This window comes from Polypterus senegalus, chromosome 10 (genome assembly GCF_016835505.1).
Source record: "Polypterus senegalus isolate Bchr_013 chromosome 10, ASM1683550v1, whole genome shotgun sequence".
Lineage (NCBI taxonomy): Eukaryota > Metazoa > Chordata > Cladistia > Polypteriformes > Polypteridae > Polypterus > Polypterus senegalus.
The window spans coordinates 33,891,748-33,918,797 of NC_053163.1; the positions used below are offsets into that span (position 1 = coordinate 33,891,748).

At 43.0% G+C, this 27,050-nt stretch overlaps 1 protein-coding gene across 1 annotated transcript in view; it reads right to left on the minus strand.

Moving 5' to 3' along the window:
* Nucleotides 1–2,817: 2,817 nt before the first annotated feature.
* LOC120537063 (germ cell-specific gene 1-like protein) overlaps nt 2,818–27,050 on the minus strand; it is a 46,908-nt gene continuing 22,675 nt past the window's right edge. Inside the window, exons 5-7 of the mRNA XM_039765680.1 lie at nt 14,373–14,537; nt 11,864–11,975; nt 2,818–4,086 (exon numbers count right to left, since the gene is read on the minus strand). Of these exons, the coding sequence (XP_039621614.1) occupies nt 3,705–4,086; nt 11,864–11,975; nt 14,373–14,537 (659 nt within the window). The 3' untranslated portion in view covers nt 2,818–3,704. The remainder of the gene's footprint in view (nt 4,087–11,863; nt 11,976–14,372; nt 14,538–27,050) is intronic.

The following is a 27,050-nucleotide window of genomic DNA, read 5'->3' on the forward strand; positions in this document are numbered from 1 at the left end:
AACTGGAAAAAACATGCAGACAGAAACAGGCAAAACCGGGAGATCAAGCCAACCAAATCATCAACATACAGAGCACAGGACGGCCATTGGAGACCAAGAAACGAGACAATAAAGGCAAATATCAGAAGATCAAAAATAAACAAGAATGAGGCACAGAAAAAAGTTTTGGGATCCTAAAGTTGGATACTATGGCATTGTTTTGGATGACTTTTAAACTTGCTGCCAGTTTAGACATCATCAGCACTGCATCTCCTGTAGAATGATGAGATGTGAACAACACAAAATTCTGGCACTGATAGGGATGCAAAAGGGTGTCGTGGTAAACAAAAATAAATAATCAGCATTAAAATGAAGTGTTCAATGAGAAAAGTCAGGACATTTTTAAATCTTTGATCTAGAAAACCCTCCAAAACTATACAGTATATAGATTGTGTCTAGGAACATTGCCAATCCAGTGGCTAAGCATTATGGGAGGACGCATTTATAGGATTACTGAGATTTAAAAAAGGTAAAGTACTCAATTTATATTTAAATTATATGCACTGAGTTAAAAGCTTATTTTTTGAGTTCAGTTTCAGTCACCTGCAGTGCTGTAAGTGGTTCAATCTGTGGCCAACTTAAATTTTTTTTGTAGGGGGTGTGAACATAAATAAAATATTATCTAGGAGTGCAGGTCATAGAAAAGGTTTGGACCCACTGACTTTATGCCATCTTGTGTCACTATAATCACAAAACGGTGGTCTTTTTTATGACCATATTTTTGTTAAATGTAAGTAAGACATATCAAGATAAAGAAAACATTATAAGCATGAACAAAGAGTGAAGGAATAGAAAACCGTTCTTCCCACAGCAACTACCCAGACCACCCAGTTGAAGAGGTCCCTAAAGAATCAAAAATTCTGGGTGTGTGTTTAAACTGGGAAGAGAGGTACGGCAGGTACAGGTAGCCCCAGAGTGAACATGAAGGACATCAGATAATCAAGTCATGAACCAACATTAGGAACGAGAAGCTGACCATCAGCCAGAACCCCTGACAAGTACACAGAGCGGCCTGTGACTTCTCTACGTATGTTAAAGCAACTTGAACAACTGATCTGTGCCACTGAAAGTGAGATAAAGTTAAGGAAACAGGATTTCTAGAAATGAAAAAGAAAAGCAAAAAGAATCCGGGGATCATCAGTAACAGACCAGGGCTAACTCTGCAGAAATAATAGCCACTTCTCAGTGAAAGTGAAGGGAAGAGCAGAAACTTCAGGAGGAGGAATGTGTGAGGTGGGAAGGGAACGTTAAATGGCAGAATAGAAGGTAGAGATGGTAAAAAGAAAAGATGAAACTGAGGGACAGCCCCAAACATAAATGAATGTAGCAGCCCATCTTGTATTTAACCAGCCATGACGGGCACATGTCACTCCACTCTTCAGGTCGCTACATTGGCTCCCTGTAGCAGCACACATTAAATTCAAATCCCTGATGCTGGCCTACAGAGTAGTCAGTTGGTCAGCACCTGAGTGAATGGAGACACTGGAGAGGTGCGATTGCTCCTTCTCAAATACTCATGTCTGCTGATGTCTGGTGATGCCACCCCTACGTTGGTGGGATGGTCTGCCCACCTCCATTTGTACTGCTGACTCCCTCAAAGTATTGGAGAAGCAACTGAAGACCCATCTGTTCTGTGAATATCTGTCTAATTAATGGAGAAAAACAAAACAAACACTTTGCAATGTGATACTTTATATTCTTGTTCAAATGTAATTACTTTAATGATTGCAATTTATGATTGTACATGTATGAGTTATTACATCTTTTCACTTGTGGCAATCAACTTCTGTTACCCATCCTGTGACACTTGCTGAACAAACAGGCCCTCGCCTAATGTTACTTGATTATGTTTGTTTTTATGATTATACACTGATAATTTCTGTATTATCTATATCTATTATTTATTATATTACATATCTATTGACTATATTTATGTATCTAGACTGCAAATACAATACATTGAATCAATGTTCATATTGCTAACTACACGTCAATTTTGCTGCTGCTTCTTTGTCTTGTCTTTGCACAATATCTTGTCTTGTTTGCGTTTTAATTTTAAATTTTAATTCTATTTTGAATTTATTATTTGCACGTCATGTTGTTACACTGTAGACCCTGATCTTCGCAATTTCGTCTATCTGTATACTTGTATATGGTTGAGATGACAATAAAGTTCACTTTGACCTCTTTTGTAAGCCGTTTTGGATCTGCTAAGCAAATAAATGTAAATGAATATTTAAGGGACAAAAGTGACAAATGGGTTTAGCAAGGGTATGCACAGCATAAAGTTTGCAGGGGATAAGGTGTAGGTGATGTACAGATTTGAACGGAACACAATGAGAGCTTAGATTCTTTGGGGATCATTGTTCCAAGAGATGACATTGGAAGCTTGTACCGCTCTTAGAACTGGCATGATTATAAAATACGCTGCCCTCCTAAAGTGGCAGCAAAGGAAAAAAAAAAATAATCCGAGGCACAAGCGACCAACACTGCTTTCCTAATACACCACCCCAAGTACAGAGACACACCAGTGAATGCAGAGTTAAGTAAACAAAATGATTACTGGAAGAACATACACACACTTACTGTAACAAAAAACCCCTACATACATAATATCACTCTGCAACGCTTCCCACCCAACACAAATCACAGCACAAAACACTTAAACACATACAATACCAATACATAAATCTGAGAAAGAGGCAAAAAAAAATAATGTATTCGTAGTCCTTTAAATATTCTGTGTACAGAATGACTATCTCTGTCTGTGGTGGGGAATGAGGTGCTGAACAATACCTCCTGCTTCGGGAATTGTACAGATCAACAGTTCTTTGTGCTGGCCCATCAGGTCCTCTCCCGAATACTTTTCATCAGAAAGGAAAAAAAATTTGTCCTGAAATGAACTCGGGTTCACCTGTTTCCATGCGGTGTCAATCCTTTCTCTTTTCCTGTGATGGAGTCCGCTTCTCTCTTGGCTCTGCGCTCCTCCTCTCCTCTTTTCTGCCACCCATTTACATACCGTTGGCTCCTCCCCCTACAGTCTGTTATGCCCTCCAAGCCAGGTGCTCCCCTCCCCCGTACAATTGGCCGGCCTTACAAAGTAATCCATTCCACTAATAACAGGAATGGGGAAAGGTACAAACTCACAGTGACGCACCCATATTCCAGGCGACCATTACAAGGTCACACCACCAGATAGAAACTAAATGTAGAGGTTTCTTAATATTGGAGACAATGTACAAGAACAAATACAGAGCTGGTGGAAAGAAAATGGACAGAACATGGATTAGAGTTGGAGATAGAAAATAGAAGAAGAGCAAGCAGAGAAAATGGACCTCAGTGACTGGAATGTTACAAGCCGGAGTCATTGTAAATGTCCCCAAGTTTTCTTTGCTGCCAGACTGAACAAGCTACAGTAATTCCATGAGATTTCATTTCACTCCAACCGACTCCTCAGACTAACATCTGTAAAATATCTTCTGAAACAGCAGAGGAGCTATGGGGTTTATCAAAAATGACATCAAGAAATCTGAATGCATAATAAGAGGCACAAGTCAGACTTACGCACAATGAAATGAAGGTCTGTGAGTATGGAATGGTGAAGGAAGGAGATGGTAAGGCTGCCAGGTACTGCAGCCATAAGCAAGGTGAGGACAGTGGTCATGTCAGCATGGCTCTCCATCTTCTGCCAAATATCCCTCTTCCTTCTTGTTGTCTTCTTCTGCTGTGGATTCAAGGATGCCATTAAAAAGAACAGGCTCTTTAGAATCATCGTACAGATCTGGGGGCAGTGTCAGAGGTGGAGGAGGTGGAGGAGGAGGAGGAGGGCAGAAAGTCTTTTCTTCTGAGGAGTAGTAAGGGTTGAGTGGGGCATCCCGAGACAAGGCCGCCACTGCTGTGTGCTGGTACAATGGCAGCTGGCTGTACTTCTTCAGGCTCGCCTCGTAGGCCTTACGTGTGCGCCGGTACGTGATGACAGTTTTAGTGTAGGAATTGAGGGTGGTGACACCAGAGGCCATGCAACACGTGAAAGAGGCCCAGGCCAGGCTGTGGGAAACATAAGATCAGTGTGAAACTACTTGGACTAACCCGCAAAAAGATGTGATTTGTGAAGGCAAAAGGTTCAGCCTGAACGTCCTTCAGTCATTAAAGAACACCCTGCTGTCCTGCTGCACAGAGCTGGGATTGGAATAGAGACAGGAGGATGGAAAAAATGAGAGACCTTGCCTCTTTTGTGAGCCACAATTTTTTGACATGTACTTTTTTGATCAAATAAATATACAACTGCTTACAGAGCAGCCACCGTGTCCAGTAAAAATGAACGCATGCTGTCACAAAGCAGGACTTCAGAGCTCCAGAATATTAAAATGCTTCTATCAAGGTGGCACAGTGATACTTCAAGCAGGAAGCATTGAGGTTGGTTTGTGAAAGTCAATTTCTGGTCAGATTCTCATTTAGATTCTTAGAGGAGCATATGGCTACTGAGTGAGAGCAGAGCGTCTGCAGATGTATTGATCTTACTATGTTATACTTCATATTCTTGAAATTGTTAAGAAGGATCATAGACCATTTTTTATGTTTGTATAATTGCATGTTTGACAGAGGCAAGTTGACCTTCTCCTCTCTGTAACCGCATGTCAGGCCACATAAAAGAAGATGTGTTTGCACGGACAGAAGGCAGATTTATAGAGAGGGGAATTTTCTGCAGCCAGAAGACAGGAGAAGTCTAGCAAAGATGAAAAGGTTAGAACTTTAAATGGCAAACTGGTCAACTGGTCATCAGTTTTTTTTCCTGAACTTTCCACATGCGTACAAGTGAAGCTGTCAAACTGCTGCTTACCTTCTGGCGTGCGTGTGTACCTCTTGAATGTGTACTGAAATGGTCCCTCAAAATCACATTATTATAAAGAGGGTCTCGGGGTGTTCACCTTGGCCCTGACAAGCTTCTAAAAGCCATCTTCAAGCAGGAAGAGACATAGAAGAACCAGGGAAGAGCAGAAGATGATGGAATAACGTAACCTGAAGAGACTGAATGCCACACATTTGCTGTTTCAGTCAGCATCATCTCTTAACAGCTTCTGAAATAGCCGGACTGTATTACTGCCAATCTGTCACACTCATTTAGTTTTATTTGCTTTCACTTTTGGCACCTTAACAATATTTGAATAACGAGTGATTAAAAGTTTATTGTCTGCCCCCTTTGCTTTCATTTACTATTTGTTCTCCTGCTGTCTGGGCTATAAATGATAAAAGAGAAGATGTCCTCTAATAGGTGGAGTGAAGCAGAACAGCAGCAAGTTCTGGGTGTAAAATGGTTCCCATTAGTCCTGGGCGCAAGTGGATTGCGGCTGCAGATTCTTCCAGGCCAGGTGGGTTGTAAGGATCAGAGAATAAGAGCTGGGCATACCTGATGGTTAGGTTTAGGGTCACCCCAAAACCCTTCTATGATCAAAAAACACCCTAAGAAGTCTGAATGGTCAGAGATTGTGTTCATTGGACTTGGATTAAGGTTTGTCCAACTTGCACAGATGCCACCTTCATGCGTTATTTCATTCCAGAGTGTTAAATGCAGCAAATAAATACAGTGGAACCTCGGGTCACAAACGTCTCGGAACACGTATAAATCAGGTTACAACCAAAAAGTTCACCAAACTTTTACATCTGTTTATGACTACACACTTGGGTGACGAACAAGCCAGTTTCCCTTCCAGTTCGTACTCGCCGATGATTTCCGCACGTGTTCACTCGAGCGAGCGGTGTGTTTTTTTTGCTGGCCACATAAGGCCGAGAAGGCAGTTAAAGAATGCACCAGGCTTGTTTTTAAAGAGATTGATTCCAGCATTGTTTTAACCTCATTGTATTTAATGACTTTTTTCTATTGGATTTTAACCTCCACTTCACTTCTGTTTACAGTGATCGGTTCGTACCGCGCATTGTTGCAATGTTACTTTTCTTGGTTGTTTATTAAATTATGGATTTTTCAAATGTTCATGTTTTTCCCTGTGCTTAAAAATCATTAAAAAAAGTGTTTACAGAGAGCAGTTCGTAAGGCTATAGTGTGAATTCTTGCAATGTTACTTTTCTCTGCTCAAGGTTTTCTCAGTGTCATTTAATGTTTTTACATTTAGTTTACTATTACACTGTGCACTTTGTGCTTAAAAATCTTTAAAAATATATATTTAAATACAGTTCGGACGGTCTGGAATGGATTAATTGTATTTATATACAATCCTATTGGGGAAATTTCTTTGGGTCACGACCAAATCAGGTTACGACCAGAGTTTTGGAATAAATTACAGTGGTGACCCAAAGTTCCACTGTATATTACATATTAACATCTGCTGAAATATTGTGGGCTCAGAAAGTATTCAGACCCCTTTACTTTCTGCACACTTTATTGTGTTGCAGATTTAATTTTTAATACATTTGTGATTTTTTCTCCATCAATCGACACTCAATAACCCATAATAACAAAGTGAAAACATGTTTTCAGAAAGATTTGCAAATCTTTCAAAAATCAAAAACTGAAATCTCTCATTAATACAGGCATGCAGACCCTTAATCCAGGACTTTGTAGAAGGCCCTTTGGCATCAGTTACAGCTTGGAGTTTTCTTGGTTCGTCTCTACAAGCTTTGCACACCAAGACTTGTGCAGTTTATCACATTCTTCTTGGCAGAACCTTCCAATCGCCATTAGACTGGAAGGGACATGTCTGTAAACTGCCATCTTCAAGTCTCCTGTTCTACAGAGTTTAAGTCAAAGCCTTGTCCCTAAGGCACTCCAGCATTGTCTTGGTTATTGTCATACTAGAAGGTAAACTGCCACCCCAGTCTGAAGTTGTGTGTGTTCTGAAGCAGGTTCTTTTCAAGGACTGTCCTACATTTGGCTGCATTCACCTTTCCCTCAATTTTGACTTATCTCCCTGTCCTTGCTGCTGAGAAGCAGGCCCACAGCATCCTGCTGCCATCACCAGGCTTCACAGTACGGATGGCATTAGGTATGCTATTGGTGATCAGGTCATCTTCTGCACACTTAACTCTTCACAGTAACAGACATTTTAAGCAAAGGGGGCCCAAACTTTTGCATGTCACTATGGTCTTTGCCAGACCTAGTGCTTGGAGTTCTACCCCAAAGGGTTCAGTTGTTGTCTAATCAGACCACAGAATCTTTTTCCTCCAGCAGTCAGAGTTCTTTAAATGCTGTAAGGAAGCCTTTTACTCTAAATCAGCTTCTGTCTAGCAATGCCTGACTGATGGAGTACTGCTGAGATGGTCATCCTTTGCGACTGGTTCTCCCTTCTCAGCAGAGGATCTCTGAAACTCTGACAGAGTGATTATTGTGTTCTTGGTCATCTCCCTGACCGAGGCTCCTTGCCCAGTTACTTGATTTGGCTGGACGGTAAACTCTATTAACAGTTCTGGTGTTTCCAAGCTTCTTCCACTTCACAATTGAGGCCATGGTGCTCTTGGGAACACTCAAATCATTAGAAATTGTTTTATTCCCTTGCCCTGCTCTGTGCCTTACCACACTTTGATCGTGGAGGTCTACAGAGAGTTGTTTGGACTTCATAGCTTGGTTTTTGTTTTGACATGCAGTCTGATTTGTGGGACCTTCACTATACAGCAGGGGAGTCCTGGAGGGCCGCACTGGCTGCAGGTTTTCATTCTGACCCCTTTTCTTAATAGGCGCGTAGTTTTCACTGCTATTCCCGTCATTAGCCCTGTTTTTAAGGGTTCAGTCCTCTGAATTGATTTCTTTCTTCATTAAATGGCAGCCAAACAGAAACAAGATGTGAAATGAGCCAAAAGATGACCAGCTAAACTGGAATGTCAAACTTCAGCCAATTTCACTCCAACCAGTTTCTTAATGAGAAGCCAATTCTTGCTGTTAATTAAAGCTGTTATTGAATATCATGACTAGTTGATGTTCTCATTCTGCTACAGTAGACTTTCTGTTTTTTGTAAGACCACCAACATTTTGGTGACCTGAGCAGACCAACATGACCAAGACCTTCATCTTTCCTTATTTTCAGGTTAGCTGGTCATGTGGCGCCTTGTTTTGTGTCTCATTATTGTTTGGCTGCTCATTAAGATAAAAGAAACCATTAAGGGGTCGGAGTCACGTCAATTAAAACGAAGGCAAAACAAGTTAATCGGCAGCAAAAACGGCTCACTGATTAAGAAGATGGCTAGAATGAAAATCTGCAGCCACTGCAGCCCACCAGGACCAGAGTTGGACACCCCTGCTATGTAGGAACACATGTGCCTTTCAAATCGATGTCCAATCAGTTCAGCTTGCCACAGGTGAACTCCAATTAAGTTCTGGACACAACTAGTACATCATTAAAGCAAACAGGAAGCACTGAGCAAAACTTGGAGAGCCACAACAATTGTCAGAATACTGTGAAAAAGTGAATACACCCCATGGAAACTGTTGACATTAGAGCTTCATGCAAACAGTGCCTGCAGATGATGGTCATATACTTGAATAAAAACACAAGGGAAATTTACCTTTCAAGTCATTTATTCAACAAAAATATCAATTGCTGCAATGGTTTACTAGGGAAAACTTAAGGTACACCCTCAGAAGCTTGTATTACCCCATTTAGCTGAAATGACTTCTTATAGGTGTCTTGATGGCTGAGGTCTCCAGGACTCTATTATGTGATATCATCTGCTCTGTACTTGTAATATTTTTATTTTGCTGCTATATTGTATTGAGGATTTGTTCTGTTCTGTGTATTGTATTGCATTGACCCCCTTCTCTTTGACCCCCACTGCATGCCCAACCTGCCTTGGAAGGGGTCTCTCTTTGCCTTTCCCAAGGTTTCTTCCATTTTTTCCCTACAAGGGGTTTTCCTTGTCTTCTTAGAGAGTCAAGGCTGGGGGGCTGTCAAGAGACAGGGCCTGTTAAAGCCCATTGCGGCACTTCCTGTGTGATTTTGAGCTTGTGATGGACGGCCAGCAGCTCAACCCGGCTGACACATCCAGTACACTTGATGGCAATTTCCCTGCAGCATAGCGTTGCCCCGGATTCCTGCAGGGCACTATGGGATATGGAGTTCGGCTTCACAGCCCTGCTGGGTACCGTGGGTGCCGCCTGGACAAGCACTTCCGGGTCAAAGACTACATAAAAGACTGACTGGCACCCAGCAAGCGAGCCGGTGTTGGGATGGAATGTGACTGAGGATAGTATTGCGTTTAATTATTGTGAATTTATTTGTGTTCAGTGTGGCTGGGGGGTTTTGGAGGCACTATATTGGAGAAAAGAAATTAAATTACTTTTTACTGCTTTTAACTTGTGTCCAGTGTGTTTGTCTGTTGGGGAAAAGGTGAGCAATAGTGCCACCGAGCGTCCACTCATTTACAGGCTATACCAAAATAAATTGTATTGTATAGGCATTTTGCATAACTGCCCACCAATCTCTGACATTGACTTGTGAAATTTTTAACCACTCCTCCATGAAAAAGCCCATCGGTTGCAAGATGTTTATGGGTTTTCTTGCATGTATTGCCCACTTAAATCCCCCCACAACATTTCAATGGGATTCAAATCAGGGCTTTGACTAGGCCAGTCCATAACCCTCCATTCTCAGGCTCATTTCTTTGATATTTTTGTAATTGTGTTTTTGCATGACCTTCAGACATCACAGTGCAGGATCAGCCATTGTACAGCACCCCTGGAGCAATTCTCAGGTTAAGGGCCTTGCTCAAAACTGTGTTGAAAGGTCCATTTCCAGTTCAACTTCAACTTCTGGACAGATGGCCTCACATTCTCCTCAGACATACTTTGATATGATGCAGAAATCTTAGTTGACTCAGTGACTGCAAGTTGCCCAGGCCCTGAGGCAGCAAACCAACCCCAAACTAAAAACATTTTCACCACTATGCTTCACCACATTCTCCTGAAATGCTGTCTTTGGTTTGCACGGATACATGTCTACTGTAACTGCGGCCAGCTCTATGTTTGACTCATTTCTGCAGAGCACATTGTTCTGCCTAGATGTTCAATGGCAAACTGTAGTCTTGCTCTAATGTTAACTTTTCCTGGCATACCTCACAAGCAGGTCAAATTTGTGCAACCTCGTTCTGATTGCAGATGCATTCACTTTGACACCAGCTTGTGTAAGAGTTAACTGCAGTTCCTGCAATGTCAATTTAGGGTTCTCGGAGACTCCTTGTAGTATGAAACGGTCAGCTCCTGGGCTGCTCAGTCCTGTACAAATTACCAGTCAGTTAAAATCTACACCACTTGTAGATGATTTCCTTACAGTGGAATGACTGGTCTGAAATAATTTGGTGGTCTTTGTAAGTCTCTTGCCAGACCTTCCTTCTGTAAGTCTTAGAGAGCTCTTTTGATCTTTGGATGATGACACCACACACGTCTTTAGCAAAGAGAACGCCGGACCCTCGATATCTGAGGTTTAAATGACACAGGGTCCACTAGCATGCTCCCTAATCTAGAGCACCTGATTGCAATTTTATGGATCTGCAGTGCTGATAAATGTAGGGGTGTACTTAACGTTTTCTCAGGTGACATCTGCATTTTTGTTAATTTAGATTATGTGATTGAATACATTATGTCAATGTTATGTGTCATGTATTCAAATATATAACTGTTTGTATATGATCTAATGTTTGACTGCTCAGATATGTTGAAAAAGTAAACAGTTCCCAAGGGGTGTAACTTTGTGACGATGTGTGATCGGCTCCATACTTCTAACTTTACAGCGAGCCTCTCGAACCCAATACCAGATTAGCTGGACAATGAGGAACATAAACAAAGCAAGGGGAAGGTGCAGAAGTGCTTTTATTAAAACAAAGCAAAGTGTCCAAATAAATAGTGCAGTTTTCCCAAAGTGTTCATAAATAAATAATCCATAAAAAGGTAAAAATCCTAAACGGTTAAAACAAGGCTAAAAACGAGATTAAAATCCTGCCACAGACATTGGATATACTCAGCGGGAGAGACTTCAGCCACCGCGGTTCTCACACTACCGACCACCGTCTTGGAGGCCTCTGTCAGCATCTGCCAGACCACTCTGGATCGATTGTCCTCCTGTCTTCTTTCTTGCACTTGTAGTCGTCCCTCAGATCCCTAGGGCCGACTCCTCCACGATCATACCCACTCTCCCATTCAGTGGGCACAATCTGTCCCTTAAGCGCCGATACTTCGCTCCATCAGGGACCCCCGACTGCGCTGACCTCTCTCTTACGTCTGGCTGGCTCGTCGCCCCCAATGCTGTGCTCTCGCTCTCCCAGCCTCCCTCCTTTCTGTCCCGGCCCATTCTTATATGGCTCTGTGAGAACGATCGCACCCTCACGTGCAGGTGTGACTCGCCCCAATTACTCTATCTACTCCCTGCGGCTGCCCACGGAGAATGACACAGCGAATGGATTATTTAAAAGCCGTGTAGCCGCGGATCCGCTACACCATAAACTTACTTCTTCAAATGACTGAATAAGAATTAATGGTTTTTTTATAAATTTGCAAACCTTTTTGAAAGCATGTTTTCACTTTGTCATTCTGGGTTATTGAGTCGTAGATTAATGGGCAAAAATGGCAAATATATCCATTTCCAAGTAAACGTATCCATTATATCTACAACACAAGGGCTCTGAATACTTTGTGAATTCATGGTGGGTCACATTCTGTTGTGTTCTTCACTTAGAAAATAAGCAAAACATTACACTTGACCAGGGATGCTAGCAAATCACAATATGTGCATATTCTAAAAAGGGCAATGAAGAATCACCCATCTCATACACAATTATATAAGCTACTTCTAAAAGAAAGTTTACTACGAAAACAAGAAAGACTCACTAGAAAGACCAGGAGTAGTCCCAGCTGTGTGGTTTCCAGTCTTCTGGGCCGAGCGACGCAGTCACCTGAAATACCTGCATATACATCATGTGGGCGACCATACCCAACAGACCTAGAAGGAGGCAGAGAGCACAAAAAGGCTGGAGTGAGTGGGCACCACAGGCAAGAGCGAGAGGCTGCCAGAAAACAAAGACTTTTCAGTCAGAAGGCATGGTTCTAAGGCCTACGTTCAAACTCCTTGCATATTCTGTATGAAATCATGACAAGCATCCAACTAGCTGGTCTTTTCACTCTATTAAGGTGTGGGTACTCATCTTCTATGTCCAACTCCAGGCAGACCTGCAAACCGTGTAAAATTTCTTCAAAAAAAATCTTCGACTACCATATTTGCACAAAACACCGGGAGTCAAGAGGAGTAATGCATTGTGAAATGGCAAGGCAGTGGAAAACCAAGGATGTATATTTTTATATACAGTATAAACACTTGATGTTTCTCTATTCATGTTACAATGTTTTGTTATTATGTTATAATCTATTTTTCAGATTATATTTTTCATAATTGCTTTGTATGCTGGGTATTTAAAGGCAAGTGCACCTAAAAAGAATAAAATGAAGTAACTACTGTAAGGGACGGCTGGCAGCTCAACCCAGCCAGGACACCCCCGAGAATGGAAGGATGGGGGAAGGCAGCTCCTTTGGGACACCGACTCCCCCAAAACGCTACATGGCAGCTCCCCTGGAGTATAGCGGTGGGTGCCCCGGATTCCCACAGGACATCCTGGGACTTGGAGTTCGCTATCTCAGCCCTGTTGGGTGCCGTGGGTGCTGCCAGAGGGTGCTGTGGCCCAGAAGTACTAGGAAGTCATGAAGACGGGAGCCCTGAACTACTAACCGGGCTGACTAAAGAACTTTTAGTTCTCTGTCTGACCTGGAAGTGCTGACAAGTCATGTGGATGGAAAAGCAGAAGCACTTCCGGGTCAAGGACTATTTAAAGGGCAGCTGAAGACCCAGCAGGTGAGCCAGAGTCGGGTGGATGGTGGACAAAGCATGCTGGGAGGTGTGGAGGAGAGGAGAATTTTGTAGTGTTTATTTGAATGTCTATTGGTGGCTGTGGTGCCTAGGGCATTGTTTCAAGAAGGAAACGTATTAAAATACTTCTTGGTGCTTTTAACCTGTGTCCTGAGTGTCTGTCTGTTGGGTTTACAGTGCCACCTAGCGTCCGACAATACCTACCACCATTGGCAATGTCTGTGCATGCCCGACCACAGGCAGTGAATGTCCAGGCAGCCCTATGAGTGAAGCAGATGGGTGGCTTGTCTTGTCTTGTTTACTGTATGTGTACATTCAAACTGGTCTCTGACTGTGGTCTTCTTATTGAAAGGAAAAAAAAATGTTCTCAAAAAATGACCGGAAGGATGAGCGTGCTCTTACTTTACACCTCCACAGAGCTGCTGTTCTTGTGTGTAAATGTCTGTCAGTCACAATTTTAGTAATCATTAAAACTGATTGCTAGAAATCTTTTATCATTTCTGTGTTTGTATTCTTGATATTCTCTTTTGAGGTTACCATCACATTTGCTCTTCCTAGTGTAAGTAATGAATTTCCATACAGGGGAGGAGTCAATGGCTTCTATGGTGACGGTCACAGCGTCAAACTCCTCATCACATGGTTCTGCCACAAGTGTGGATATGAGATTGGATTTCTGTGTGGCCAGCTGGCCCATGTCAATTGAGCTTTTCTTTCCGCTGTTTCAAAGGATCCATCACAGGTCCACTCACTCATACACACTGCTACCCCTCACACAGGGGCCAATTTAGAGTTTTCCTATCAAGCATGTTATTGTTTTTTATTAAAGATTAAAAAATAGAGTGTAAGAGATATGTATGGTCATTTTTGTATAAGTTTAGCATAAGACTTTATTAGGTTACCTGTCAAGTGCCTCTTTATCAAGTGGTATGTTCCACTAAAGGAGAAAAAAAAGAAGCCATCTCCTATCTGAATGAAAATCTTTTTCTCTGGCCCTAGGAAAGTCTCATAGTTGTTGCTCACCATTTTACAGTACTTTCAGATAACGTACTAATTCTGTGCTGCTAATGTAATCCTGAAAGGTAAATTATGGGATTTGGGTATGCTGGACCGTTTTAACAGTATTATAGGCCCCCGGGCAAACCAGTGCACTGGGCCCCCTACCTACACAACCACTCAGCAAGTCACAACATACATAGATTAATATGGGGCCCCCAGGCAACTGCCCAGTGTGCCCATGCATTAAGGCGGCCCTGTGGGTATTCAGGCTATGATGATTCACCAGCTTACACAAAAATGGAGGGTTCTGTTTCCAATTCACACCTTTGGTTTCTTCCTGTCTTTAAATCTGCAGCACAGCCCTGTCGGCAGGAAAGCGTAGGCCGTGTCTTACAGGTAATTTTAATAATTACTGTTTATAGTTTTTCAAACAAATTTGTGTCTGCGCTAGACAGAGTGCACAGGCCTACATGCTTGGCATACCTGACAGGACGGTAAAGACGGCTGCAAAGGCATTGAGCTTCAGGCCACAGATGGGGCTGCCAGGGTACAAGCTGGAGTGAAGCAGTTCGGCGCTGAGCATCATAAAGCTCAGAGCTAACAAGCATATGTAAACCATTTCTGTCACCACGGAGAGCCAGATCATTCCTGCAAGAAAGACAAAGACAAATAAACAGCAGTCAGGCATGCAAATAATCTGCCACTTGTCTTTGCAGTTTCTCGCAGATTCATTCCTTTGGGAAACTCCATGCACTTTTAGCATGACAGTGCAGATGAAGGCAAGTCCTGGTATTTCACACTTTATTTTATACACTGCAGCACCTTTCAAAGACAGCAATAAAAAACCAAATAACATAATTCAAAAATAGAACAATTCACACAGCAAGTAAAAAAGTTAAGCATTTCTGTACTAACAGAAAAAAAAATTAACATTCACAACACTCAAAGCCATTTCAAACTCAAAAGGAAAGAGCAGCAAAGTAAACTTTAAAATTAAAAATAGAGATTTTTACTTTTTAAAACAAGCACTCAGATGTTTGGGTAGGCCAAGTCTTTCTGGGTAGTGGTTAGTGTGTTTTTCATAGAGAATTTGCTGGGTTTGCCGGTGAACTTGTCAGTGGAATTCTTTCCCTGAAAATTCCCTGTGTGGCTGGCTTAGGGAAATATTTTTCCCAGCTATCCATGATGCTTTGTGTTAGATATCACTACCTATTCCGTGCTAACTGCCTGATATGCGTCACATATGTGAAAATCTTACACATATGCATACTGAAAGTGTAATCCACCTTGCACTTTACAATGCCATTGTGATCTGCGTCGTGCATGTGTGAAAAATTTACGTTGTATACATGCATTCATGATGTCACCACCAGATTGATACTCCAGCAAGATTTGACCAAAAAAAATTTGCAGGTACATTAGCTGGCCATAATGAGAATATTATGAAAATACTTAATTGTTCTGCACAGATTCATTGAATGTTGTGTCTTCACTGTTATACTACTTGCTATGTAGCGCAGATCAGGTAGTGACAAGGACTGTCCTGAGTATATAAACGTTGATCCTTAGCCTGAGGGGCGCTGTGGGTGTTAGTGAGTTGCAGTGATTGGAGCTAAACAGTGAGAGCTAAAGGACTCAGAGTATAATGTTATCTTAGGAAGGTACAGTGACTCAGTGGTTAGTACTGCTGCCTCACAGCTCAGGTCACATTATTGGCCACAATAATTGGTCCAGTATTGATGCCAGACACACTTAAACAATTGCTATGCCATTATAATCCACTCAAAACTTGTTCAGTTTTTTGTTTCCCTTTGACTTCAGTGAATTTTGCCGAGTTCACCAACATACTCAATCATTTTTTATGTTTTTGCCAAACTCAGAAGGAAAGCAAACTCAGTGGGGTTTGCTTATCAAGAATAATAATTCATCTTTAATAAATATATAGGTTACACATTTTGATTTTATTTTCATTTCAATAAAAATCTTTACATTAAAAAATAATTGACTTAATTCAGATAAATAAATTGCCACCATGGAAATTAAACCTTATGTAACAGTGAACATTCATTCATTTATTTTCCAAACACATTTACTTTTCTACAGAGCCACAGGAGCATGCAGCCTATGCTGGCAGCAAATCAACCTTAGAGTGGGCACCAGTCCATCACAGGGCACTGTCACACAAGTACCAGGCCATAGTACGTTAGCTGAAGTGCCCCTTTTTTTAAAGTGTATGGAGGAATATTTCAGAAACAATTAAATAAATAAATATGCAAATAAATGAACACATTATGAAATCTGACAATAAACATGTAATAACAGAATGATGTATCAGGATAAATAATTACCATATATACTCACGTATAAGTCAGGTCATGAAACCTGAAAAATCGATCATAAGATCAGACCCTGACTTATACGCCCGTTCAAAAATGTAACACTAATGTTTATTAACTTTCTTCTTTTTTTTTTTTTTTTTTTTACATCTTCTTGCCTCCTCCAATCTCACATCAGTTTCTCACACACATCGAATTTTGTTGCAGTAGCGCAGTTACCAATTTCTTTCGTCACTTCACTTGGTTTAATTTAAAACCAGCTTCATATTTTCTTCTGATTGAATGCTCCATCATAGATAATAGATGCTCTTACGATAAAGGTGTATGAGGGTGTGAGATACAAAAAACACAATCAGTGCAAACATTGCTTCGGAATAGTTTGGTTATTACAGTGCAGTCACGTAGGCACAATAGAGAGAGAGAGGTTAGGAGCACACACTGCTACAGTAAATTGCTGCACACACATAGAAAAAAAAGCAGTGTGCTCTGTGGTTACTCTCTCAGGTAGACATTAGCATATCAGAATCTTTTGGATCAAACAGTGTGAGTTTTCTGCATTCGACTTGTATGACTGACATTATAAAATACCAGAAATTATATAGTTAAAGCAAGTCCGACTTATACGCGGGAGAACTTATCTGCTAGTATATACGGTATATGTTTAATGAAATATCTTGAATATTATTATGTTTTTATTTAAATAATTCTTCATTTATTTATTTCAGTGACACTGTATGCAACAAGAAGTATGCCTTGAAATAACAAAACCTGTCATCTTCATACCTCGAAGTTGAGAGGGTGGGCTCTGGTGAGTGCTGTGTTTATGACTGAAGAATTGCTGGTGAAGTGCGCTCTCAAAGTTGTGATGGATTTGACTACAAAGAAGATTTGCAGCTACTTCAACTCAAGAAGCTATGAATTCAGCATTAGGAGGCTCCGTGTGAAGTGTCTGCTGGAAATGTGGCACTTGATGGCCAAAGATTGACGTAAACTCTACTTGAAGACTCGCTGGAGCCTGCGCTCTCAACCTTGACAGGTGAAACTGACACTTCATTTCATGGCATGTTTTATGATGTGTGCGGCAAGTAAAGAAATAAATAAATACAGGAAATACATAAAGAAATAAGCAACAAAAAATGACATTTAACTATATGTACTGTTGTAGCTGGCCCGGACACAGACAGGTGGACACGTTGGCTTCACCCAACACATGTTTATTTGCCATATTTACAAGTAAGTGCAGTACCCAAGTCCCCAAAGTCCTGGCCACAACACAATGCCTCTGTCACTTCTTCAGGCCGCCTCCACTCCTCTCCACCAAGCTCTCTTCTCTCCCGACTCTAGCCATTGTATGAAGGGAGGCGGCCCCTTTTATGGTCCCCCGGATGTGCTCCAGGTGTGTCCCAGCAATCTTCCACCAACATGCCCCAGTGTGTCGGAAGTGCCGGCTGCATCACTGGAAGCACTACGGGTGTCCCTGCTCCTCTTCCCCCCAGCACTTCCGGGTGTGGCGGAAGTGCTGAGGTCCAGGGCTCTGTAGGCATTGGGGCACCCCCTGGCTGTGACCACGGGCCCCTACAGGGTTGAGCTTCAGAGCTCTGTACCTGTGGCCCCCAAAGGTACCAGGGCGGTTGCCCTGTCATGGTCTGGGGAAGGCACAAGCCCTCCTCTGGTCCTCCCGTCCGAGTCGCCACCCCAGCCATCTCTGACAGTACTCACATATCATTTTGCTATTATTTATTGTTAACTTTTACAGTACATTTATTTTTTTGCGTATTTATTTTATTTTACCTTGAAATATTCCTCTATAGAAGATGAAACTGAAGCCAGGAAAGAATGTCATTATGTGTGTGACAACTTGAACTTGAATACCAAGAAAAAAATTAATACAGACGGTAAAAGCATGCCATTTTTTTTAAGTAGTGCACCTTACGTGGACAATGTCACAAATATGATAAAGTTAAAATAAAACACAAAATTACTCTGAATAATGCATAATATTTATATACAAACTAGCTGTGTAAGCCTGTGCTGTAAAAAGCCCGGGCACCTAGAAACTATTGAAAGTGTCAGAAAAAAAATTGAAATGCAAGAATCAGCGATTTCATTTTGTGGATGTGCTCTCCCCCCAAGTCTATCAGTGGCTAGGCAAGTTTCTGTACCCTTGTAGGTTTCATTTTGCCGATGTGCTCGCCTCATTTGTGTATCAGCGGTTAAGCGAGTTTGTCTTTCGATGGCGGTTTCACTTCGTGAAGGAGTCACTTTCTGTCAGCTTCATGCTGTAGCCTCATAGTTCTTTCTTCTTCTGACTCGTTAACTTGGGGCTGCCTTGCCGGCTTTTTGAGCTTCATGCTGTAGCCTCGCACTTCTGGGACAGACAGACGGACAGACAGACAGACACATTTCCACATGTAGACGTTTATATATAAGATACAGTATACACATACTGTATTATCTATATAAATATAAAATAAATATCAAGGTAAAACAACAGCATAGAGGTTACCAAGCATATTCTTTTACATGTTCCTGATAGAGCCAATGCCATTGTGAGGGGTTTGGAGGAAATGTGAATTCAGCTTCAATCTCTGCACCATTTATTTTTCTTTTTTTCCTTTCTATTGTGGCATGTAAAACACGAGACATCAGACAGACGAGTCTCTCTTTTGTTTTTCATGTCCAAAACATTTCATTGTGACAATGCAATGTATAACTGCCCATGACTGAATTTAATTTCTTTCTCTCTATTAAATAAAACAACTTTTTCGAATGTTTGGCTTTGAGATTTGTTAATTGTCTTTGCAAAAGCTATTCTAACGGGAAGCTACTAACGTTTTAATACAAATGGCATATCAAGATCTCCTTTATTGTCTAATGTTATCCACAGAAGATGTACTACATTACCTTTCTTGGATACATTCTTCTTTCTACAGTAATTCAGGTGGAGGAAGACTGGACGGTGTTCACAGTTGTAGATATTCTTCATATTGTTAGTTGATGTTTTCATATTCTGCATGATCACCACCAACTGTTTCAGCATAGTCTATTGATACGCATTTAACCAATTTGTCGTGTAACCGATCGACACTTTTGGCATAAGTTCGTTTGACTTCCATCATTTCTCTGTACTAAGATTGCCCGTATACTCATTTTTTCTGTTGATAACCATTGGTGATGAAATTCTTCAATAAGATTTGGATATAATACTTCTTTAATTGGGAACTTAAAGTGAGGAAAACGTTCAAATTTATAAGAGCTGTGAGTGCAGGAACTGTGTCTGTCAAAAGCATTCACACGAATGAGAGGTGAGAGTATCGTCTGCATGGTTGAGAGGAGGCCATGACTTGAAAAAATCTCATGGCCAAAGTCTCATTTCACAGGACTTGAAAAAATCTTCCAAAAAGTCTTATCTCATTGCAGGATTTTATATATATATATATTCTACATACAACACCCCATAATGACAATGTGAAAAAAGTTTACTTGAGATTTTTGCAAATTTATTAAAAATAAAAAAATTGAGAAAGCACATGTACATAAGTATTCACAGTCTTTGCCATGAAGTACAAAATTGAGCTCAGGTCCATCCTCTTTCCCCTGATCATCCTTGAGATGTTTCTGCAGCTTAATTGGAGTCCACCTGTGGTAAATTCAGTTGATTGGACATGATTTGGAAAGGCACTCTCTTATAGCCACCCGGATATGCTCCAGGTGTGTTCCGGCAATCTCCCACAGACACTCCCCAGTGTGGCGGAAGTGCCGGCTGCGTACCTGGAAGCACTCCGGGTTTTCCCAGTCCTCTTCACCCCGACACTTCCGGGTGTGGCGGAAGTGCTGAGGTCTAGGGCTCCCAAGGCACAGGGGCGCCCCCTGGCGGTGACCACGGGCCCCTACAGAGTAGAGCTTCCAAGCTTTGTACCCGTGGCCCCCAAAGGAACCAGGGTGGTCACCCCCACATGGTCTGAGATGCACATAAGCCCTCTTCCAGACGTCCCGGCCAGGTCGCTACCCCAACCATCATTTTGAATATGATGCCACAAGCTTGGCACACCTATCCTTGGCCAGTTTCGCTCATTCCTCTTTGTAGCACCTCTCAAGCTCCATCAGGTTGGATGGGAAGCGTCAGTGCACAGCCATTTTAAGATCTCTCCAGAGATGTTCAATCGGATTAAAGTCTGGGCTCTGGCTGGGCCACTCAAAAACATTCACAGAGTTGTCCTGAAGCCACTCCTTTGATATCTTGGCTGTGTGCTTAGGGTCGTTGTCCTGCTGAAAGATGAACCGTCACCCCAGTCTGAGGTCAAGAGCGCTCTGGAGCAGGCTTTCATCTAGGATGTCTCTGTACATTGCTGCAGTCATCTTTCCCTTTATCCTGACTAGTCTCCCAGTTCCTGCCGCTGAAAAACATCCCCACAGCATGATGCTGCCACCACCATGCTTCACTGTAGGGATGGTATTGGCCTGGTGATGAGCGGTGCCTGGTTTCCTCCAAACGTGACGCCTGGCATTCACACCAAAGAGTTCAATCTTTGTCTCATCAGACCAGATAATTTTGTTTCTCATGGTCTGAGAGTCCTTCAGGTGCCTTTTGGCAAACTCCAGGCAGGCTGCCATGTGTCTTTTACTAAGGCCACTCTACCATACAGGCCTGATTGGTGGATTGCTGCAGAGATGGTTGTCCTTCTGGAAGATTCTCCTCTCTCCACAGAGGACCTCTGGAGCTCTGACAGAGTGACCATCTGGTTCTTGGTCACCTCCCTGACTAAGGCTCTTCTCTCCCGATCACTCAGTTTAGATGGCCGGCCAGCTCTAGGAAGAATCCTGGTGGTTTTGAACTTCTTCCACTTACAGATGATGGAGGCCACTGTGCTCACTGGGACCTTCAAAGCAGCAGAAATTTTTCTGTAACCTTCCCCAGATTTGTGCCTCGAGACAATCCTGTCTCGGAGGTCTACAGACAATTCCTTTGACTTCACGCTTGGTTTGTGCTCTGACATGAACTGTCAACTGTGGGACCTTATATAGACAGGTGTGTGCCTTTCCACATCATGTCCAATCAACTGAATTTACCACAGGTGGACTCCAATTAAGCTGCAGAAACATCTCAAGGATGATCAGGGGAAACAGGATACACCTGAGCTCAATTTTGTGCTTCATGGCAAAGGCTGTGAATACTTATGTACATGTGCTTTCTCAGTTTTGTTATTTTTAATAAATTTGCAAAAACCTCAGGTAAACTTTTTTTCACATTGTCATTACGGGGTGTTGTGTGTAGAATTCTGAGGATAAATATGAATTTAATCCATTTTGGAATAAGGCTGTAACATAACAAAATGTGGAAAAAGTGATGCGCTGTGAATACTTTCCGGATGCACTGTATATATACATACATATCTACATATATACACACACGTACATATACACACACATATATACTGTATATATATATATACCCTTTGGGGTGCGAACAGCTGTTGCTGGGGGTGCCAGAATCCATCGAGGAAGAAAAATGAAAAACATTATTTGTGCAAAATCTTAATTTATCTATCTATTCCTAAATAATTAAATGGGCAGGCTATTTCGTATCAGTGCAATACGCTGCTTGTTAAAACAGATGACTCCCACTCTTACGTGCACTTAGTGCTGCGTTGGTATTATGAACTAACATATCTGTTCAAGTTCTATTTAAATTTTAAATATAAGTCATTTTTATTTAGTCGACAGAAATATGTTTGGTAGGAATGTAAGTTAAATTTAATCATCACTGCAGAAATTTAAAGACTAAATTCAACTTACATTCCTACCAAAGATATTTCTGTCGACTAAATAGAACCTACTTATATCTAAATCGAACTTGAAAAGATATATTTTTTCGAATCTGATCGCGCATTTTAGATCGACTTGACGTGCACTACATTGAGCCCGCATGCTATTGTGCCCTGGCTTGCATGCCTCAATAAGTCACCGTCGCTTCGCTCTTACTTTTTTACCGTTCATTTAATCATGGCTAGTCACGAAAAAATTAGAAATTGGAAGGAGGATTACACTAAGTATGGCTTTACCAAAACAATTATTGATGGCGAATAAAGTATCCATTATTCATAAAGCTTCAATTGGTGATCTGTTTTTCTGCGTTAACCTCATATTTTTTCATACTTTTCAAACCAAGGGGGTGCTAAATCAGGATCGTCCGTCACAGGGGGTGCGAGGGTAAAATGAATTGGTAAGCGCTGATATATATGTATGTGTGTGTGTATATATAATATATGTGTGTGTATATATATATATATATATATATATATATATTGTCACACACGTGCGCATGGGAGGCAGCTAAAGAGCTTGAGTGAAGGCAGTTCTGAGGCATGCCGGGATGTGGCAGAGTGCACTGACTCTTTTTCTCACTTCCCTGTAGACCATCCCTGGGAGACTCCACCTGGTTCTCTTGACATCACTTCCGGGACCAAACCAATGGAAACAGACCTTACCGGCTCCGGCCCCCCTGATGTCACGTCCGGGCCTGATCCAATGAGTGACGAACACGTGCCCGATCCATATGACCTCACTTCCTGTCTTCCCCTTTAAAAGCCTGCCTTTTTTCCCTTTTCCCTCAGTCTTGTCTTGGACTCATTGTATGCACTTCAGTGCTTGTATCTCTATGAAAAGAACGACTTTGCAGCCAGGTTTCGAGATTATACGGGTGGCTGCCCCAAACCTTTCTTTGAGTATGTCTCAACTTTGTGACTATATATATAGAAATAGTTTTACTGTCAAATAATGCAGAGAGTACGCGGCACGTGTTTCGCCCTAATTCTGGGCTCATGAGGCATACACACTCACTGCACCCCCTCTCGGGAATCAAACCTCGCTTCCGCAAGACTGCGTTAGCTGCGGAGCTCAGCTCGGAGCGAAATGAAGTGAATGAAATGAGGTGAATGGGAGGGGAGATGATGACGTGACTCCCCCACCCGCCTTAACTGTCAATCTCTCCACAAACACAGTCTCTTGGATCTTAATTCTCCTTTATATAAATCAGTAAAGGAGAGAGGACAAAACACTAAGGAAAAAGAACAGCTTGGAGCAAAATGAAGTGAATGAAATGGGAGATGATCACGTGACTCCCCCACCCGCCTTAACTGTCAACCCCCCACAAGTACAGTCTCTCGGAATTTGCGTAAGCACAATCCTTCACCAGCACTTATAAATATGCTTGAATGCGTCACTCGCTTGATATTCTTTTGCTGCCTTCTCAACTGTGTAATGCATTTTTTACTTCAGCGCTCTTTGAAACTCTTCCTTGTTCTCTACGTACTGCATTCACAGTCAGTTCACGTGATTACGTGGGAGGCGTGATGACGCGAGACACAACTCCGCCTCCCACGGCCATCGAGCTGCAGTCCATTACAGTATATGGACGGAAATAGGTTCTAGTTATGACCATTACACATAGAATTTCGAAATGAAACCTGTCCAACTTTTGTATGTAAGCTATAAGGAATGAGCCTGCCAAATTTCAGCCTTCTACCTACACTGGAAGTTGGAGAATTAGTGATGAATGAGTGAGTGAGTGAGTGAGTCAGTCAGGGCTTTGCCTTTTATTAGTATACTAGCAAAATACCTGCGCTTCGCAGCGGAGAAGTAGTGTGTTAAAGAAGGAAAGAAAAAGAAAAAGAAAAGGAAACATTTTGAAAATAACGTAACATGATTGTCAATGTAATTGTTTTGTCACTGTTATGAGTGTTGCTGTCATATATATATATATATATATATATATATATATATATATATATATATATCAATATCAAAAATACCCACACTTCGCAGTGATGTCGTGTGTTAAAGAAGTTATGAAAAAGAAAAGGAAACATTTTAAAAATAACATAACATGATTGTCAAAGTAATTGTTTTGTGTATTTGGCGGCAGCGTCACAAAGTTGTTTTTGTCTAGCTGCATCAGAAAATGTACCACGACGTCTGACATGCCTCCTTTCTACTGTTTTCTCACAGCTTGGATTGCTGCTGTCATAATGGGTTTGAGTCTACATATTGTCACGCATGCGCGAGTAGGAGACCGCGGACGGATCTTAAACCACTTCGAAACACGTTCGCCAGCAGGGAGTGGCAGGGTACTAACCTTTCTCCTTTGTCTTCCAGGAAAAGAGATGCTCTACCATCATAGCCTTCCCGCAGTACGTCCACTTCCGCCCTTCCTCCGCCATCTTTCCTGACGTCAGCAGTCCCATCCTCCCTCACAGTTCCTTCCCAGCATTCCTCCACTTCCGGCTCCTCCTCTATAAAATGGCCGCCGACGCCTCTGAAGGGCGTTGTGCATATGAACTGTTTTGTTTATATTTTGACCACCTTTTCTTTGAATTTATTGTGGATAATCTGCAATATATGGGGCCGGAAAACCCCAAACCTTTATGTTGTCTGTTGCTTCATCTTTTACAGCGGTGTAGTTGGCAGGATTCCAGCCCGAGAGAGATGACTGAAGGGCAAGACCTAAATACAGTGCTGCAGGGAATGAATGCCCAGATCCTGGCCCTGCAGCAGGCGCAAGCCGCAACCACCTGCGAGTTGGAGGAAACAAAGGCCAGGTTGGCAGAAGCCCGAAGGGTAAGACCCGATCCGCCTCGTCCAACGCCTCCGCCTCTGGTGCCCATGACAGAGGCGGATGACATTGAGTCCTACCTGGGCATCTTTGAACGGACGGCCACCCGGAACGAGTGGCAGCGGTCTGAGTGGGCTTCCATTCTGGCGCCCTACCTGAAGGGACCCGCGCAGCGGGCTTATTACGACCTCCCCGAGGAGGAGGCCACAAGTTATGACCTCCTAAAGCAGGAGATCCTGGCACGCTACGGCATCACGCCGGGCCAGCAGGCGACCGAATGGCGGAGCTGGCAGTTTGACCCAGAGAAACCGGCCCATGCACAGGCCTTCGACTTCTGGGGGAAAATGGGACGCTGGTTACGACCCGAAGGTCCCCAAGCCCGGAAGGTCGTAGAACAGGTGGCCTGTGAGGGCCTGGTAAACGCCTTGCCAAGCTCCCTCGCCCAGCAGGTCTGGCGCCATCCATATAAGGGCATGCCAGGCCTCCTGGAAGTCCTGGAGTGTCAGCTCGCGATCTACCAAGCCGGGGGGTCGGAAAGGGACGCTCATGGGAACCAACAGGGACGGGCGGCCACCCCCGAGCCCTCTCGACGCGCTGCGGAAGCACCGCAGAGGCCTAAAGAAAAGCCGGCCTCCCCACGCTGTTACAAGTGCAGCGAGACCGGCCATTTACTGCCGACCTGTCCCCTCAACACCCCATCGGAGCCGATGGACTGCACCTGGGCCACCGCCGAAAGGTACTGTACTCCGCTGCACCCGCTGGCAAGTCCAAACACGGGAGTGGTGTTATTAAACGGGCACTCGGTGGTAGCTCTATTTGACTCCGGCAGCAACATTACAATTGTCGCTCGCCGTTACGTATTACCGCGACAGTGGCTTATGCAGCACTTGCAAGTCACTTGTGTGCATGGCGAGACCAAGTCTTACCGTTCCGCCCGCTGTTACATCACATGGAAGGGGCAAGTTTCCAACTTGACGGTCACGGTGTTGCCCGATCCTCCCTATCCAGTAATTTTGGGACAAGACTGGTCGCACAGGTAAAGCAGTAAGACTAACACAGCTCCCGGGGCCTCACAAGGTCTGGTTATGAGGGGGCGAGGCACCTTTCCCGTGGTCTCCATGCCATGCTCTGAGGCAAGCCATAATGGCGCAGGCACATCGGGGGAAGTTTCTCAGCTGACGGACTCTGACCCAGAAGCATCCACCGGAGAAGGGACGAGCCAGGGAACACTTCCGCCAACCCGCTCACAAGACCCCCTGAGCAATTTGGACCACCAATTTCGGTCTACGTCTGCCTCGTTTAAAAGGAAGCAGTGGAATGACGATTCCCTGCGGTTTGTCCGGAATGCGATTGCTCTTCCAGGCAGCTCACAAGCTGACGGTTCCATGCCACGCGAGCCCTTCTTTGTGCTGGAGAATAATCTGTTGTATCGGGTGGCAACTCACGAGGGTGAAGTGAGGAAATTGTTGCTAGCGCCGCGTACCTTCCGGCGGGAGGTATGTGAACTAGCTCACGCTCACCTCCTAGGCGCCCACCTCGGGGCCGAGAAAACATTGGCTGTTCTTCTCAGCTGTGCTTGTGCTAAGAAAAGGAAACATTTTAAAAATAACGTAACACGATTGTCAATGTAACCTTTTGTAAGTAGTGCCTGGAGGATTCAGAGTGTGGAGAAACTGTAGAGACAGCGTGTGTATTAACTTTTTCTGTGAGTATTTGGTGGCAGCGTCACAAAGTTGGTTCTGCAAGACTGCGATGCGGAGCTCAGCTCACAGCGAAATTAGGTGAATGGGAGGGGAGATGATGACGTGACTCTCCCACCCACCTTAACTGTCAATCCCCCCACAAAGACAGTCTCTCGGAATTTGCATAAGCACAGCCCTTCACCAGTAATTTTAACTTAGTTACAAAGTGATCAAAACTCTCGTTTATATCCTGCGTCCTCTCATTAAACTTGTATCCCGCATTAGCCGTGGGCATGACAAACGCCAGCGGCAGCCTGTCTATGAACTTAATTTAAACTTTAGGTTTACACCGTGCTTTGTTTCCAAAGTAGCTGCACTCATGAATATGGTTCTATGTGTGACTCGCTCGCTTCTTATTGTTTCACTGCCTTCTCAATTGTATAATGCATGTTTTCTTCAGCGCTTTTTGGAGCTCTTCCTTGTTTTCTACGTATTGCGTTGACAGTCAGTTCACGTGATTACGTGGGAGGCG